We start from the raw sequence: 18,871 nt of genomic DNA, 5'->3' as shown, positions 1-18,871 counted from the left end.
CAAACTAGGTTTCTGACCGGCATTTTAATGAAAGCACTGTCCCGGCATTAGCACCGACCCAGCATGGCGGCTGGTGCCCTTCCCAGAAACAAACAAGTCACTCACGTTTCCGTCGCTCCTCTGGCCCCCTTTGTGGGTGATCACCACCACTTCCATCCACTTGCGCAGATGTTGCTGTTGGAAAAACACATCCTGAGACACAACTTCTTCACAGTAGGTGCATTCCACTGGTGGAAACTCCTATGTCATCATTCATTTCCATCGTGTTTAGTGTGAGAACTGCAGTGTTTCCATTATTAAAACAGCGCAACCATCTAACTAGTGATGAAAATAACTGGCATTTGTTCATGTTTCAAAATAAAAAGGCTGCCTTGCTCTGACACAGAAGGAAACGCCCTGACTCCCGGGTGCTCCAATACCAGGCCCCGCCATTTTACTTCCTGCTAACTTGTTTCCTAGCTGTTCACTGAGTGCTTGGAAGTGTCGGCTCCACACGGGTGTCATGGTAGAGACGTGAATGGCCGACATCATCCCTGTCCTGATGTCCCTCTCCTTGCGGAGCCTGTGGTCTGAGGGGGAAAAAGGTAAACATAAAGGTGCCTGCTGTGTGTAGCTACAACTACGGTGTTGTAAGAGGAAGACAGGAACCAGCTCTGGATGAGAGAGGAGGGGGTCGGGGTCCTCCTGCTGAGGATGGGACTAGAGAAGGCAGGAATGCCAGAAGTAGAAGGGCACAGAGAAGAGGAGGGCAAAGGCCCTGACAGCACAGAAGGAATGGTGGCCATAGCGGCTGGGGAGCAGTGGACACAATGGGGACCCTAGGGAAGGGGCTGGTGAGATAGATATGGACCCCATTTGGTCAGGGACTGTGCAAGTGAGTGCCATAGGGCCGCAATTCCCTCTGCAGAATGAAGGCCATGCTTCAGCAAGAGACTCTGCATTTAAGTGTATGGGAAGAGACCCCCAACTTCAGCTTAACCCAGGCACCTGGTAGCCAGGCTCCAGCCTCTGTGTCCAGCAAAACTAGGCAGACAAATGCCCAGGCCTTAAAGCTAAAACCACAACCAGAGAATTCAATAACAGTTGCATATTTATTACCCTGCATCGTTCAAACCTGCCCTTCAGAACACCGATGTCCTACAGGAAGTTAGCAAGTTGCTTTAAAAAGGTTTCTATGGTAAAACAGGAATGGGGAACAATGGTTTGGACACCTAAAAACTCTTCTCTAAGACAAGCCTTCTCTGAGCCTTTAATGTCCTTACAGTCCATGTCAAACTTTGAGAGGCCGCATTTCCCAACCTTACGTAGCCAATGAACTGGTCTTCATGAAACACCGACATCATGCGGAGTCAGTGTTCCAGGGAACACTGGCATTGAGAAATGCATACAATAATACACATTTCTTCAAAGCACTCAACATTTTACCAACAACATTCCCTGAAAGATATTAATCACCACAACAGAAATTCATGAACCCTACTCCTTACCAGAACGGCTCCTTACACAAAGACGTAAATGAGAGTAACAGAATTAAAGGGGTAGACAACAGCCAGCCACATCACCATTCTTTTTTTCCCAAAGGAATAAAATGACACTAATGGGTATATAAAATTCATCTTTAGTTTGATGAGGAAATATTCAAGCCAACCAAGCACATGGCCAGGCGCGGTAGCTCACTCCTGTAATCCCAGCACTTTGGGAGGTGTGCAGATCAACTGAGGCCAGAAGTTTTAGATCAGCCAGGCCAACATGGTGTGACCCAGTCTCTATTAAAAATGCAAAAACTAGCTGGGCATGGTGGTGCATGCCTGTAATCTCAGCTGCTGAGGAGGCTGAGGTGGGAGGATTGCTTGAACCCAGGAGGTGGAGGTTGCAGTGAGCTATGATCACGCCACTGCACTCCAGCCTGGGAGACAGAGCAAGGCCCTGTCTCAAACAAACAAACAGAAAAACCAACTAACCACATAAAAGACTTAATAATCATATGTCAGGTAACTCAATCTTAAGGAAACTGATTATCATATGCAAAAGAATGAAGTTGGACCCTTATCTAATGCCATATACAAAAATGAACTCAAAATGGGCCAAAGACCTAAATGTAAGAGCTAAAACTCTAAAACTCTTAAAGGTAAATTTTTAGGGTTGTTTTCATGAATGCCCACCCTAAAAGTAAGGTGCCTTGGCTCTTAAAATACTGCTGATGGCTTCAGCTATTAAACTCGAAGGCTTATGAGGGAAAACAAGAGCTCCAGCAGTGACTGAACTTGGTTCTGAAGAACATGATTAAGTAAGGACGAGTGTGTCCCTTACCACTGCCTCTGGCAGAGCACAGCAGGCAGGTGTAATTCAGGAAGACCTCTGCCACTAAGTGCAAAGGCACCGTCAACGTTAAGTCCAGGCTGGACTCAGTCCAGGTGGATGCTGGATGAAAACGTCTGGATGGAAACTCCTCCAGTTTGAACCACTCAGAGAGCAGAAAAGGGAGGAAAAAATTCACCTAAATGAACCATTAACACAAAACCCATGTGATTCATTTTAGGCAGAAAGACCACTGGCCTTGGTCAGAAACCACAGACGTTAAGGCAGCTGTCTTCATACTGCACTAAAAAAAAATCTGGGTAACAATGTTCACTGAATGAATTCCCAGCTCACAGCAGGTATGAAGGGTTAGACTGGGGATTAAAAATAAACAGGCTGGGCCAGGCGCAGTGATTCACACGAGGTCAGGAGTTTTAAGACCAGCCTGGCCAACATGACGAAGCCCCATATCTCTACTAAAAATACAAAAAATTAGCTGGGCGTGGTGGCAGATGCCTGTAATCCCAGCTACTTGGGAGGCTGAGGCAGGAGAATCACTTGAGCCCAGGTGGCAGAGGTTCCAGTGAGCTGAGATCGTGCCACTGTACTCCAGTCTGGGTGACAGAGTGAGACTCTGTCTCATAAATAAACAAACAAACAGGCCAGGCGCAATGGCTCACATCTGTAATCCTCACACTTTAGGAGGTCGAGGCAGGTGGATCGCTTGAGGTCAGGAGTTCAACACCAGCCTGGCCAACACGGTGAAAACCCAGTCTCTATTAAAAATACAAAAAATTAGCTGGGTGTGGTGGCAGGCACCTGTAATCCCAGTTGCTCGGGAGGTTGAGGCAGGAGAATCACTTGAACCCGGGAGGCAGAGGTAGCAATGAGACGAGATCACACCACTGCACTCCAGCCTGGGCAACAGAGCCATACTCTGTCTCAAAAATAAAAATAAAAATAAAAATAAACAAACCAAAGCTGCTTCAGGCAAGCATACAAAGGCAGCAAAAAATGACAAAGGACTTTTCAAGAGGAGACATACACAAAAGCAGTAGGACATTTGGACACATGCATACAGCTCATGGGCCTCATGTGTGAAAGCACCTCAGCCGTAATACAGGATGTAAGATAAAGTGTTTATTGGATGTGCTCTGATTAGGAAGTGATGTAACTTTATGTATTTATTTTAGCCATTCTTGTGAATATATGGAATACATGGAAACTGATAGGTGTGTATGTGTATTACATATTATTTGGAAGCTTAAGGCGAAAGTCTCCAATTTGGAAAATTCACTTCCATATTATACTTTGTTTTTCAATTATAATGTATTATTAGGGCAAAACTTACAATTTTAGTATTTAGGTCATTATTCATTATTTAGGTACTTGTAGATATGAAGAAACTAGCATATAGATGAGGTAAAAAGCTAGTGTCTTTCATATATGAGAGATTTCTCTACATTCCCTGTGTAGATAAATACAATGTATCTGTGCACTGTGATACACTGTATCACACACAATGTATCCATACCTGCAATCTCTCTCTCTACATAATGCAATCTCTACCTTAACTGTCTATCAGTAGATACAAACTCCTGTTTATAGCTGGGGGAAAGGTATACCAAAAATAAAAAAGTAGCTCTCGTATCTTAAAATGTCAAATGGTCAAAGGCTACTCAGGAAACATAAGCATGAAAAATACATTCACGTTTGCAGTGGTGGACCATGAAATCCTGTTTATTATTTATAAATCCATTTACCAGAAGCAAAATTGAATGCAAAAGAAAGCTAACAGATGAAATCCTCCATCCGCTTACACTTCAATTTTAAACACTGTCAAATGGGGTTTTTTTTCCTGCATAATTATTTCTCTGGTAGTTCTAAAAACCCAAAGGACTTCCAATGTTCTTACCCAAGACTGTATGAAAGAAGGCACACTTATCTATTTTGTAGGAGTGTATATTGGCAAAAATTTCTTTGGAGAGCAATTTGACAAGGTGTTGAAAGATTAAAATGCATACATTCTTTTGATCCAGAAATTCTACAACTAGAAATGTACACCACAGATAAAAGCATGTGAAATTATGAATAAGTTTTTCAGTGCATCATGGTATATAATGAAAAGGCTGGGAACAATCTAAATGTTCACCAGTGAGGCCATGGTTAAATAAATTATGGCAAGTCCATGTCATGAGGTATTATGCAGCCGTAAAGCAGAATGAAGTACTTCAGGTACTGATATGAAATGATGGCTGTTAAATGGGAAAAGCAAGCACTGTGTATATATATATTGTACCTCCTTTTATAGGAAAAAATATATATGCATATGTCCTCTTACATATATAAAACATCTCTAAAAGGATACACAACAAAGTCTTAACCCTGGCTGACTCAGGGAGGGGACTGGGTAGCTGGAGGACAGAGTGGGAGGGAGGCTTTCTGCAGTACAGCCTTTTATACCTTTTCAATTTTAAGCCATCTGAATGCATTATTTTTATTTATTTATTTTTTGAGGCAGCGTCTTGCTCTGTCACCCAGACTGGGGTGCAGTGATGCCATCTCGGCTCACTGCAGCCTTTGCCTCCCAATGCTCAGGTGATCCTCCCACCTCAGCCTCCAAGCCAAGAAGCTGGGACCACAGGCACATGCCACCAGGCCTGGCTAATTTTCTTTTTTTGAGATGGAGTTTCACTCGTTGCCTAGGCTGGAGTGCAGTGGCACAATCTTGGCTCACTGCGACCTCTGTCTCCCAGATGCAAGTGATTCTCCTGCCTCAGCCTCCCTAGTAGCTGGGATTACAGATGTGCGCTGCCACACCAGGCTAATTTGTGTATTTTTAGTAGAGAGGGGTTTCACCATGTTGGCCAGTCTGGTCTTGAACTCCCAACTGCAAGCAATCCACCCACCTCGGCCTCCCAAAGTGCTGGGATTACAGGCGTGAGCAACTGTGCCCAGCTGCATTATTTATTTTTAAAATAATTTAATTTTTTTTAAGTTTATTATAGAGCGTTTAAATGCATTTGGCTTACCATCATCTGATCACAAAATTTATCATTGAAGGAATTTGGGAAGAGCCTCGTGACTGAAGTCAGGCGATTCACAACATTCAGCGTCAAGCTCCGGTAATCTCCCAGCATCATCAGCAAAGGTCGCATATGTGTGTGGATTTGATCGACTTCTATGGTAGCACCTTCTAAAAACTATTAAAAAAGAAAAGTTGTAAAGAAAAATAGACAACTGAGGACACTTTATAACAGAACAGAACTCATCTTCAACCTTAGTTACAAGTTTCTGTTCTCCCTTAGGAAGATGGAATATTAATCATATACTATTTCAGAAACTGATGACGAAATGACGAAGACTTATCTTTACTGTTTAATATTTTTAAAAACTCAGTATGACTATGAAACAGGTATATTCTTATTACAGTTTAGTGTGTAATAACCACATGCATAAAGCATTTTAGGCATACACTGTTTATACAGCAATAAACAGGAAGAACTCTTAATGCCGAGTACACACACGCGTGCACATACACGCACACACACACACTCACCTTTCTCATACAGGCTTCTCCGGCCTCTTGGAGCTCACTATTGGTGGAATTCAGGGCTTTGAAGAGTGCAGCGATGATTTTCTCCCTGGACTGAGGAAGGTAATTACAGGCAGCAAGTGCATCTTCAGGGAGAGAAATCAAGACAATTCCATTATTAACTGGAAAGATGCCCAAATAATTTTCTTCTCTGTATTTATTTATTTATTATTATTATTTGGTAGAGAAGGTGTCTTGCTATGTTGCCCAGGTTCATCTCCAACTCCTGGCCTCAAGGGATTCTCCTGCCCTGGTCTCCCCAAGTGCTAGGATTACAGCTGTGAGCCACTGCCCCTGGCTGAATTTTCTTTCCTAAAGGCTCCTACCAACCAGCAAAAAATATGAACCACGAGCCCTCTTTCCTAGTGTTTGGCCCTGAGAAAGACAAAAGTACACATGGTCTTCCATCCACATGTTGAGTATAATCTAAGAGTGAAGTCCAGCCTGCCAGAAAAGCCATGATAAATCTTACATCTCCAGATGAGAAGAAGAAGGCTTGAGGGGGAAGAAGAGAGACCCCACTGACATCCCTATCCCAGGACACCTTCATAGGGTGATGGGGTGGCTGGACCCAGGGCAGTCCCATCTGAACAAGGCTGATGGCACGGTCTCTGGCCCTCCAGTGACAGGCAATGCAGGGGACAGACACACACAGCCCAGCCTTTCTTCACTACCCAGTTTTGAGGGTGAAAGGCTTTAAGACTTTCAAAAGGCAAATATTCTTAAGGAAGGAGACACACCTCAAAATTCTATGTCAGGTGACAGGTAACATTCATTCTAGCAAAAGTAGCACCCACAATGGCTAACGGGAAGGAGGCACAGGAGAGTTCCCCAAAGAAGGGACCCCAAGAGAAGAAGAAAGCTGCCAGTCACCCCTGGTCCCCCTGTTGGCTTTGGCTTGCACTGTCTGGAACACTCCACCCCATCTTCTAGCTCAGGTATTATGGTCTGCCTCTCAGCTCTCCACCTCTAACTCAAGAAGGGTTCTGGAAATATGTTATTAAGAGCATAAAAATCAACAAAGCAAGAGAGAGTCAACTAAAAAAGTTTGTATTGGGTGTTTACATTCACTCCCCACTAGAGAGAAAATGACTGTTTCTATGTCAGTCAATACAGATCTAGTCTATTTTCCTACACTTTGCATCATTCCTGCGCTTGACAATGATAACGGAGGTTTCCAAGTGAAAACCCAGAGATTGCAGGATTAACAAATGCTTGAGTCACTAAAAAGCTTCTAAGGCTGTCATGTCCCTTACTATATATACACTCTGATTCTGGCACCATATGAATGATACGACAATCCTTTTAAACCAGAAGGTCTGATTCATAAAACAACAACAGACTTTACTATAAAGCACAAAATTACTTCAATCCTAACAACACATGTAATTTTATGGCATCTCATTACACAGTTTGATAAACATACAAAAATAATTTTTTGATCCCATCTTAAAAAGACTACAAAAAGTCATAAAAATTAGACAACAACAAAAGGCCACTTTTTTTTCTATAGACCTCCTGTGGTCAGTCTCCTTTCACTTTTATACCCCGTAGATTTTCATTAACTTACTTAATGCCGCAATTCGTAAAGGTACGAGCGATGGAAGGCTTTTATAACAGGGCAGCTTTGTTAAAGCTGAATCTTCAGCTTCACACAAATTCAACAGCTGCAAAAGATAAAACAATTTCATTTAGCCCACTCTTCCTGTGAAGACATAATAACCGTGCAAATAACAGAACACAGCAATCTTCCACACACACTTCAACACAATTAACAACTGACAAACTAAGCTCAAATTCTAAAGATTTTAGGTATCAAAGTATGACTGAGCCTCTTTAAGGCAAAACTCAGTTTACCTCATTAGTGGAAAAGAATTCTTAGACACTTTCTCAACCACTCTGATACCATCATGTTTTTTTCTCACCCACTCTGATACCACGTTTTTTTTTCTCAAAACAGGGGGTTACTTTATCTAACTGCAAATCCCATGACGGCAGGTCTGTCTCCTCCTGGTTCAGATCAGCCTCCCCAGGGCCTCAGACAAAGTGTTCAAGAAACAGATGGGCTATAATTCAAATATTTAAGTGAACACACTTTTTTTTTCAAGTACAGAAAAGCATAAAGTAGGAAGCTGAACATCACTGGGAATTCCAGTGGCTATCCTTCCAGACATTTTACCACACAAGTAGATATTTCTCTATCTGTTATCTAAATAACAGATATCGTGCTCTATCACTATTTCCCCCTTCTCTTCATTCACATCTTGGAAAACTAGTATAGGTTTTTATCATTCTTCCCCCTTAAAAGAGTCCAACCTGGTAAAAGATTTAAAACAGCAGAAAAGGATACATAGTGAAAAGCACTTCAAGCCACCCACCCCATTCCACTGCCCAGAGGAAACCATTGTTGCTAGGGCCTTGTATGACCTTCAAAAATACTCTCCTCACATATAAGGGCGTGCGTGTATATATGCGTGCAGGTATGGAGAGAGAGAAGTCAACTACAAAACAAAACCCCAACACAGCCACACAGCATCACCTGGGAAGCTTTCAGACAGTGCATTCCCAGGTCTCACCCAAATCTACTGAACCTGAATCTCCAAGGAAAGGATTTGAGTCCATGCTTTTCAAAAGATCCGCACGTGTTCTGATGCAGCCAGTCACTGACAGACATCTGGAAAACCAGTTTCATGCCCTCAATACTGCCAGGCTCTAGTCTTAAGTGCAGTGAGGAGTTTTCCATGCAGGTTAAAATACATCTGTCTCTAGATCAGCCAAGGGAAGTTATGCATTTCCTAAAGGTCTTGACCTTCTGTCAAGCCTTACAAATGATAAGGTATAAAGATCAGAGCCAGATCATATGATCCTATAACCATATGTCCAAGCAAAAACAGGATCTTAAAACGTCAAAAGGTAAATTTTCATAATCAGAATTTCGAAATCAGTATGGACCTGGAAGAATTTGCTTTCTTCTGATTTTTGCCGCAGTACACTCTGACAATGCCTCTGCAAGTATGATTCATATGTCCCATAAAAATTTTAAATTTTATCTGATCACCAGACCATTACTGTATTCTAAGGACGTTGCTTATAATTTGGCGACATCCACAGTTTCATTACTGTTTGTCAGACTAATAGCACCCCACACTGGAATGTTTACAGTGACAAATACTCGTAAGATGCCATCTGCCAGGGTCCGTGTTTGGGTCAAGGTGCAAATCAAGTCCACTAAAAAAAAATAAGAACTCGGCTGGACAGTGCAGTGATTAGGAACCATGCTCTAAATAACAGTCCTGGCTTAAATTCAAGCTCTCCAGCTCACCTGCCCTGTGGCTTTGGGTAATCAGCAAACTCTAAGCCTCAGTTTCCACACCTTCAAAGTGAGAATAAACAGCTCAACCCTACACTTCAGGGGGTGCTGTCAGAACTTAGGGCACTCGTGTGATGTTCTCAACAGCGCATGGCAGGTTTCAGTAATTAATGAATGCAATAAATTGGCACTTGCACCGGGCCAGCTGATCTAAGAGTGATTAAAGCAACTGGGTGCAGCTTCATCTTTAAAATACAACCTTGAGGCCCCAAATTCAAGCAAAAATTCCTGTTGGGGCTAACAGAGTTCTGAGAACTCACAAGACATCAGCGTCTCTGCTGGCCATACCTCCCTTCCGCCCGAGCCCAGACGCAACATACCTGCTCAGGTTGCTGTGCCAGGTGTCAGTGGGTTACCTGCGGGTCCCCGCCCGAGCCTTCTCTGAACGCTGCCTGACCAGTCTTCGCGTACAAAGACAGGCTAGCAGACACACGTCATCACCATCCACACCACTCCGCACCACCACCCCCCTACCTCTGTGTAGAACACCTTATGCTCCACCACGTTAAGGTCCATTGTGAAGAGCCTGGGCTGCAACGTGGTACAGAACGTGTTCCCCTCCATCAGGCCGATCTGCGCGTTGGCAGGCTGGTGTCGGAGCAGGTGCTTCTTAGGGGGGACCATATCCTGCAGGACCTGGGGAAGCCAAGGAGGAGGCACCACTCACCAGCTGCCCCTTGAGACACAAACACTTTTTAAAAATGTGAAAACCATGTGTGAGATCCAAAGTTATTACAGATATCTTCTCATTAGGGAAGGGGAGATACATTTCATGTGCAAAACCTCGGTCGTGGAGAGGCATGTAAGATATGTTAGTTCCTAAAGGTACAGGGGAACCTCTCTCTCTTTAAAAATTAAAAAAAAAATCCAAAACAAAAGACAAAAACCACAACAAAACAAGAATAAAACTACCAGACTGTGCTATAGCCTCAGGAACGCTGCCTTCTACTCTCTTGAAGTACACTGTTTTTTGCAAATCTCAAGTCATAAAGAGCAGGCACAATGGTAGAGCTAGCCCTCTATGTCTGTGGTTCTGCATCCTCAGATGCTACCAAGCAAGGAGAAAACATACTTGAGGAAAAAATAAAAAATAATGTGAAAAGAAAAAACAAACTATTAAAGTGTAACTACTTACATAGCATTTACATTGCATTAGGTATTATAAGTAATCTAGAACTAATTTAAAGTATATGGGAGATTATACAAATTTTTATGTACCCATAAAAATTTAAGGATAGGCACGGTGGCTCATGCCTGTAATCCCAACACTTTGGGAAGCTGAAATGGGAGGACTGCTCGACCCCAGGAGTTCAAGGCCAGACTGGGCAACATAGTAAGAGCCAATCTTTATAAAAAAAATAGCTGGAAAAAAATTTTTTAATTAAAAAGAAGAAAATGACATTTTGGGCTGTATGATAATTTCCTTAAAGAAAAAAAATAATTTAAAAAGTTAAAAAAAATAGGCTGGGCGCAGTGGCTCATGCCTGTAATCCCAGCACTTTGGGAGGCCAAAGCGGGCAGATCATGAGGTCAGAAGGTCGAGACCATCCTGGCTAACACTGTGAAACCCTATCTCTACTAAAAATACAAAAAATTAGCCAGGTGTGGTGGCAGGCCCCTGTAGTCCCAGCTACTCGGGAGGCTGAGGCAGGAGAATGGCGTGAACCTGGGAGGCAGAGCTTGCAGTGAGCCAAGATCACGCCACTGCACTCCAGCCTGGGCGACAGCAAGACTCTGTCTCAAAAAAAAAAAAAAAAGTTAACAAAAATAAAAAATAAACTAGCCAGGCGTGGTGGTGTGCATCTGTAGTCCCAGCTACTTAGGAGGCTGAGGCAGGAGGATCACTTGAGCCCAGGAGTTCGAGGCTGCAGTGAGCTAGGATTGCACTCCAGCCTGGGCAACAGAGTGAGACTGTCTCAGAAAAAATAAATAAATGAAAATAAAAAAGCATTAAAAAAGAAAAAATAAATCAATAAATAAAGTACACGGAATACGTGCATAAGATATATACAAATATCACACCATTTTACATCAGATATTTGAGCATCCCAGATTTTCGTACACACACAGGGTCCTGGAACCAAGGTCCCACAGATACCAAGACACAAAATTATAAACGGAGTATCACCTCAACTCAAATTAAAAAAAAAAAGTCTCAAAAGTTTTGTTGAAATTATCTTGGTTCTGGTGACAGAAATCTCACCTCTTTGTGGGGTTCCATGATCACCGTCACACTCTTCCCAGTGACCTGGGCCAACACCTGCAGCGAATGCATGGCCTGCTTCCTCACAGTGGAATTTGGAGAGGTGACTTCTCGAACCAAGTCGTGTGTCACATGGTGGAAAGACTTTTCCTGGGCGGCCACGATCTCTTCGGCTCTCTCCTCGTCTTTTAAAGGCGTTGCGCACCGCATCAGAAGCTGCTCCAGGGTGGTCTTTGCCATGGCGACTGCCCCATTGGAAACCTGCAAGTCAGGGACGCCTTAGAATGAAAGCAGGGCGATGCCACCCACTGCGCCCACCGTCTCCTGCACACCTGTCTGCCATAAAGACTGTCACTGGGGGTCCATGCCCCTCTCACCAGCTGCTTTAATGAGGTGACTTCACAGCACTCACTTGGTGCTTTAGTCCCCAAGTCACCTGCTCAGAAAACGTGGATCCAAATGTGACCCCTGCATTCACCAGATAAGCTGGCAATGCCCATCATGTTCTACTGGTATGAGTCGTATCTGCATAGGTTTAAGAATGCAGCTCCTCTGGAAACAGCACATGAGAAGCGGAATTCCCCTTCTCAGATGCACTGGTAAATACTGTGGCCTGTAACTGTTCCTTATCAAAGCAAACAGGTATTTAGATACCCACAGAAGGCCTATGGGAGCTCTGAGCTGCCCTTTTAGTGAAGATGCTGAAATGAAATCTGAGTATCAAAGTCGCCACGCTGCTAGGAGAGCATACTTGCAGAAGGATCTTATAGTATTCTTCAGGAAACCACCATTTCAAAAACAGCATGGTTAGGTTTGGGGCCGCCCGTCACCTACCTCTCCAGTTAAGTCCATCATGACAAAGAGAAGTGCTTTGAGGAATGTCTGCTGGTTCTGGAGAACCCAAGTGAGAGGCAGCCGCTCCATGAGAAACTTAATAGACACCACACCCCCCAGCTTTGCATACCATGCCTGTTCATAACAACATGCACACAGGCGCTCTACGATGTAAGAAAACAGGGGCAGCTGGCAGGCCTGGAGAGGAAAATGAACAAACCACAACATGTTACTGCAATTCTTGTTTTTTTTGAGACAGAGTTTCACTCTTATTGCCCAGGCTGGAGTGCAATGGTGTGATCTCGGCTCACCGCAACCTCCACCTCCCAGGTTCAAGTGATTCTCCTGCCTTAGTCTCCTGAGTAGCTGGGATTACAGGCATGCGCCACCAAGCCTGGCTAATTTTTTTATTTTTAGTAGAGATGGGGTTTCTCCATGTTGGTCAGGCTGGTCTCGAACTCCCAACCTCAGGTGATCCGCCCGCCGTGGCCTCTCGAAGTGCTGGGATTACAGGTGTGAGCCACTGCGTCCGGCCGCAATTCTTAAACTATCAGTTTCTAGAAGGACCACCCTCAGGTACAGACACCCTCCAAATCAGAAGACACTCCTCAGCCCTTCCTTACCCTCTCCTTGGAGCCCAGGATGATACTTGCAACATCAAATATCACAGCTAGGGCCACCTCCCCGATTTTGCAAAGCTCCTTTTCTTCATATGCCATACAAATAGCTATTGCGTCAATGAGAACCAAAGGATCCATTCCTTTCGAGCCATTTTCTTCACTGTGAAACATGGCTGTGCTGGGTTGGCTGCCCACCTGGTAGCAAGGCAGCAAGAAAGGGCCTAAAAGGAGAGAAGGGAAGGCACGTGAGAGTTCATTTACGAGAACAGTCTTGTCCCTCAAACTGCAGAACTCCCCGATGTTTTCTTTGAAGTTAGAAACTCCATAAAAAGCAGGGCACGGCAGCTCACACCTGTAATCCCAGCACTCTGGGAGGCTGAGGCAGGAGGATCACTTGAGATCGGAAGTTTGAGACCAGCCTAGTCCAACATGGTGAAACCCCATCTCTACTAAAAATACAAAAATTAGCCGGGCATGGTGGCAGGCACCTGTAATCCCAGCTACTCAGGAGGCTGAGGCGGGAGAATCACTTGAACCCAGGAGACGTAGGTTGCAGATCACGCCACTGTACTCCAGCCTGGCCGACAGAGTGAGACTCCGTCTCAAAAAAAAAAAAACTCCGTAAAAAGCCAGCACTGAGATTTTAAGCCAACTTCTGTTAAACTGCAATTATGTGTAAATTAAGTGGTCTGATATGCCTTTAGGCTGTATTTTTCCGAATGTTTTCTATGATACACTGTGTTATTTTCATGTATTTCTCAATCATAACTCAAAAATATATTAGTTCAAAATAAGAACCACAGGGGTCAGGCACAGTGGCTCATGCCACTTTGCCACTTTCATAATCTTTTACAATTAAATAAGCCCAGTACTTTGGGAAGCCAAGGCAGGAGAATCACTTGAGGCCAGGAGTTCAAGACCAGCCTGAGCAACATAATGAGATGCATCTCCATAAAAAATTTTTTAAAAATTAGCTGGGCGTGGGCTGGGCATGGTGGCTCACACCTGTAATCTCAGCATTTGGGAGGCCGAGGCAGGTGGATCATGAGGTCAGGAGTACGAGACCAGCCTGACCAATGTGGTGAAACTCCGTCTCTACTAAAAATACAAAAAAAATTACCCGGGCGTCATGGCGGGCGCCTGTAATCCCAGCTACTCAGGAAGGGTGAGGCAGGAGAATCACTTCAACCCGGGAGGTAGAGGTTGCAGTGAGCTGAGATCGCACCACTGCACTCCAGCCTGGGCGACAGAGCAAGACTCCGTCTTAAAAAAAAAAAAAATTAGCCGGGCACGGTGTTACATGCCTGTAGTCCCAGCTACTCAAGAGGATGAGGCAGGAGGATCACTTGAGCTCAGCAGGTAGAGGCTGCAGTGAGCCATGACCATGCCACTGCACTCCAGCCTGGGCAACAAAGTGAGACTCTGTATCTAAAAAGCAAAACAAAACTAAAATTAAAAAAAAAAAATAAAGAAAACCACAATGGGGTAACATTTTTTAAAAAAATTATTAAATAGGCCAAGGGGCAGAATATGGGAATGACCATGGGTTATGCTCCAGATATTCCTAACATACAACAACAAAAAGCAACGGCATCCAGCTATGGCAGAGAACAGTCGGCCACAGCATTATTAGGTAATGCTATTAGGTAATGCCTCGGAGGTACCCAGGTCCAAGGTGGAAGTTACTGAGAAGCTTAGTTTTGCCAGAAAGACAATGTTAACATAGAACAAACACTGAGAAACAATCAAAGTGCTAAACTGTACAGTATTGACCGGTCAGGCCAAGAAAAGTTAAAGGGGAAAATTCTATGTGCTCTGCTGGTTGATCTTAAGGGTGAGGGGCTTTGAGGACACCAACTGGGCAGTGCTACTCCAATGCGGTCTGCAGACCAACTGTGACTGGTCTGGGAGGAGATGCTGAAATTGACAGTAAGTTTTCAGAAACTTATGTAGCAACTGGCAGCGGCATGACATTTTTATTGTCTTTTTTATTTTCTTTTTGAGACGGAGTTTTGCTCTTGTTGCCCAGGCTGGAGCAATAATGGCACGATCTCTGCTCACCGCAACCTCCGCCTCCCAGGTTCAAGCGATTCTCCTGCCTCAGCCTCCCGAGTAGCTGGGATTACAGACATGCACCACCATACCCAGCTAATTTTGTATTTTTAGTAGAGACGGAATTTCTCCATGTTGGTCAGGCTGGTTTCGAACTCCCGACCTCAGGTGATCCGCCCACCTCGGCCTCCCAAAGCGCTGGGATTATAGGCGTGAGCCACTGTGCCTGGCCATTTTTATTGTCTTTTACAAAGACATCACCTGCAATGGATTGGAAATAAAAGTGAACAAATACAAGTGGCCCTTCACCCTCAAGAACATGAGAGCCACTGAAACAGAGGTGAGCAGCCATTCCAGGCAGGAGGAACGGCAGAATGAGGATTCTGGGAGCAGAAACGGGCATCGCAGGGGAGACTGCGAGGCATGGGTTGGAGAGCAGGGAGCAGGTGATGGAGAAGTTTCTGGAGGGCAAGACTGGCCTTGGAAAACACAGCCAGGCAGAGGAAGGTGAGCAGTGAGTATGACCACAAACTGTCTGTTTCACAGGCAGCTTGTCCCAAAGCACTTGGACACAGAAGTATTATTAAATTGGGTCTATTTTACAAACAAAACTTGGTAGGTAGTAACTTTCAAGCTGATATAGCGCCCACCACTGAAATACCAATTATCAATGTAGTAAATGGAAAATTAGAAAATAAAAGCCGAAAATCAATCAGCCAAACTCAGCTTTTTCTAGAACAACAAAATGTCCTGAGCAAGTTTTTAAAGCACCTATAGAGGTCAAAGAACAAATCCCGTGCCCCACCGTGCCCCTGTGCTCACCACACTGCTGGGCGACTGCCACCATCGTATAGTGGCGGATCAAGCTGGCGACGAAGGGCAGGGCGCTGGGCCGCAGGTCCTTAATGACGGCAGACATGAAGGCACCTGTCAGGGCCTGCTCAAAAGTCTTCCGGGCTGGAGTGTCCTGGGCTTTGTAGCGATGTGAGATGATGACATTGGGGATGGTCTTTTCTGTAAAGCTGAAAGGCAAAATCAGATCCGGCGTCACGACACCCAACTCCTGAGCTGATGACTCCACCAGGACTTCTTTTTAAATTTTTAATCTGCTTGCTTCCCTCTTATTCAGACAGGCCTGGGTAATTTATCTGCTTTAATTTCAGCAACACCTGGATGGAGTCTCGCTCTGTCACCCAGGCTGGAGTGCAATGGCACGATCTTGGCTCACTGCAACCTCTGCCTCCCAGGTTCATGCGATTCTCCTGCCTCAGCCTCCCAAGTAGCTGGGATTACAGGTGCCCACCACCACGCCCAGCTAATTCTTTTTGTATTTTTAGTAGAGACGGGATTTCACCATGTTGGCCAGGCTGGTCTCGATGGTCTTGAACTCCTGACCTCAGGTGACCCACCCCTGCCTCGGCCTCCCAAAGTGCTGGAATTACAGCACGTTTTTTCAGGCTGTAAGTTTCCCTCTGAGTGTCACTTTAGCGGCATCCCATTTACATTTGGTCACGAATTATCATTTTCTTGGCTCTTTTTCCTTCCCCCATCCTCAGTCTTCCATGGAGGAACTCTCTGTCTGAATGAACATCCTTTAGAATGTTCTTTGCTGAAGATGTGCTGGTGGCAGATTTCTGTTTTTATCCGAAAACATCTTTATTTCATCCTTATTCATGGGTCATACTGCACCAGATATATGACTCTAAGTTGGCAATTCTTTTTTCAAACTAAAGGTTTATTCCACAATTCAGTGGCTTTCACAGCTTCCAACTGATCATTCATTTGAATGTCATCTTTCTGTTCTGCCATCTTTTAAGATTTTCCCTTTGTCTGTGATTTGTAGTTGTTTCACTATAGTTTGTCTCTGTGGATTTCTTTTTATTTATCCTGCTTTGGATTCACTCAACATCTTGGATCTGCACACTGTTTAATTTTTTCATCAGTTCTGGGAAATTCTCAGTCATTATGGTCTCTCTGCTCTTTTTGAGGGGTTAAAAGTAAATGATGCCACTTCCCTCTACTCTTCATGTCTCTTTCTCTTGAATTTTCCATCTTTTCTCTCTCTGTATGTGTTCTGGATAAGTATTCGACAACTTCTTAAAGGTTCTCTCTCTTTAACTTTTTGGGCAATTTTTATAGGCTTCTGTTTCTTGGAGGTATTTTCAAGTTTGTCTTTTATTAATTTAAACATTCTAAGCATAGTTACAACCTATTTCTGATAATCCTAACACCTGAAGCCTGTATGGGTCTATTTCTGCCTTCCATTGATTCTGCTGGCTCTTACTCATGTTGCTTTACTTCCTTGTGCATTTGGTTACCTTGACTCCTCTCTCTCTTCAAGGTCCTTTAAACAACTGAGCACCTACTATATACTCAGCATCACTTCTGATGCTGTGAAGAATGTGAAAATATATAAGAAAAATCCATCCCCTGAAACTTATAATGCAGAAAAATGGTATGCGTGTGTTACCTCAAAAGATCATTGCATTAAGATCATGCACAGTCTCAAGAGGTAAGAGCAAGATCACATGAGAAATATCTGGAGAAAGATCACTGTGAACTGAAAATGCAGAGGGTCCACTGCATGCCTTTCAGGTGCCAGCTGCTGTGGACAGAATGGTGAGACAAAGGGAAGAGAAGGGACATGACCCTTGATTTCTTCACACAAACTAACGGAGAAGGTGACAAGACACAATAAAGGCAGGCGACAACTGTGATCCCTTCTAATTCTCAAGCACCCAGTTCTCCTTTCCATTTTCTCTAAGGCCCCAAGAAGAAGGAGTAGGTAGATAATACGGCATCTGCTGGACTTCAAGGAGCCTGCTCCTAGCACCAGGAAACCTGGGAGGCACTCTGCAGCCCCAATTCCTAAAACAGGATCCACCCAACCGCACAGAAGGAAGCAGCCGACATACTTGGGGTGTGCCAGGAGCTGGTAGAGTGCGTGCTTGTTGTCCTCCAGGCTCATCATGGCCACCAGGAAGCATTTGATCACTTCCCACGCCTGCCTCCGGTAGTAGGGCTCAGTGTTGGCGCTTTTCAGGCAGTCCAGAGCAGTTTCAATGGCCTACGACCAAGACACAAAGAAACTACAGTTTGTGCTGAAATTACATGATTGTGAAAAGCTTTCACTAAAAGCATCTGCAGCACCCAGAAGAATCTTTTTTTTTTTTTTTTGAGACGGAGTCTCGCTCTGTCGCCCAGGCTGGAGTGCAGTGGCGCGTATCTCGGGTCACTGCAAGCTCCGCCTCCCGGGTTCACGCCATTCTCCTGCTTCAGCCTCCCGAGTAGCTGGGACTACAGGTGCCCACCACCACGCCTGGCTAAGTTTTTTGTGTTTTTAGTAGAGTCAGGGTTTCACCGTGTTAGCCAGGATGGTCTTGATCTCCTGACCTTGTGATCTGCCCGCCTCAGCCTCCCAAAGTGCTGGGATAACAGGCGTGAGCCACCACACCCAGCAGAATCTTTTTTTTTTTTTTTTTTTTTTTTTTTTTGAGACGGAATCTCGCTCTGTCGCCCAGGCTGGAGTGCAGTGGTGCCATCTCTGCTCACTGCAAGCTCCGCCTCCTGGGTTCACGCCATTCTCCTGCCTCAGCCTCCCGAGTAGCTGGGACCACAGGCACCAGCCACCACGCCCGGCTAATTTTTTTCGTATTTTTAGTAGAGACGGGGTTTCACCGTGTTAGCCAGCATGGTCTTGACCACCCAGAAGAATCTTAATTCACGTTTCTAGACAGGTGCCTTAACCAACTAAGCCATGGCACCAGTCTCATGCATATTTTCTTTTGAAGAGAGCACATTGGGCCAATACACCTTAATAGGTATTCACCTGGTGAAGCTTCTAAAAGAGGCGGTGGAAGTATTATGAAACAAGGAATTGCACAGTTCAAATTAAAATG

The 18,871-nt window shown here is 44.5% G+C and overlaps 1 protein-coding gene across 14 annotated transcripts in view; it reads right to left on the bottom strand.

The window, feature by feature from the left end:
- TRRAP (transformation/transcription domain associated protein) overlaps positions 1-18,871 on the bottom strand; it is a 135,431-nt gene that overhangs the window by 70,751 nt on the left and 45,809 nt on the right. For 12 of the 14 annotated variants that reach the window (XM_063668114.1, XM_063668119.1, XM_054497101.2 and 9 more), the window contains exons 22-31: positions 17,888-18,039; positions 15,795-15,994; positions 12,924-13,141; positions 12,301-12,498; positions 11,467-11,727; positions 9,738-9,899; positions 7,464-7,560; positions 5,858-5,979; positions 5,331-5,501; positions 106-174 (exon numbers count right to left, since the gene is read on the bottom strand). In XM_063668114.1, coding sequence (XP_063524184.1) covers positions 106-174; positions 5,331-5,501; positions 5,858-5,979; positions 7,464-7,560; positions 9,738-9,899; positions 11,467-11,727; positions 12,301-12,498; positions 12,924-13,141; positions 15,795-15,994; positions 17,888-18,039 — 1,650 coding nt within the window. The remainder of the gene's footprint in view (positions 1-105; positions 175-5,330; positions 5,502-5,857; positions 5,980-7,463; positions 7,561-9,737; positions 9,900-11,466; positions 11,728-12,300; positions 12,499-12,923; positions 13,142-15,794; positions 15,995-17,887; positions 18,040-18,871) is intronic. The other 2 variants (XM_063668116.1, XM_054497103.2) reach the window with 1 other exon arrangement.

This window comes from Pongo pygmaeus, chromosome 6, assembly GCF_028885625.2.
Source record: "Pongo pygmaeus isolate AG05252 chromosome 6, NHGRI_mPonPyg2-v2.0_pri, whole genome shotgun sequence".
NCBI classification, from domain to species: domain Eukaryota; kingdom Metazoa; phylum Chordata; class Mammalia; order Primates; family Hominidae; genus Pongo; species Pongo pygmaeus.
This window is presented reverse-complemented; position numbering and strand designations above follow the sequence as displayed.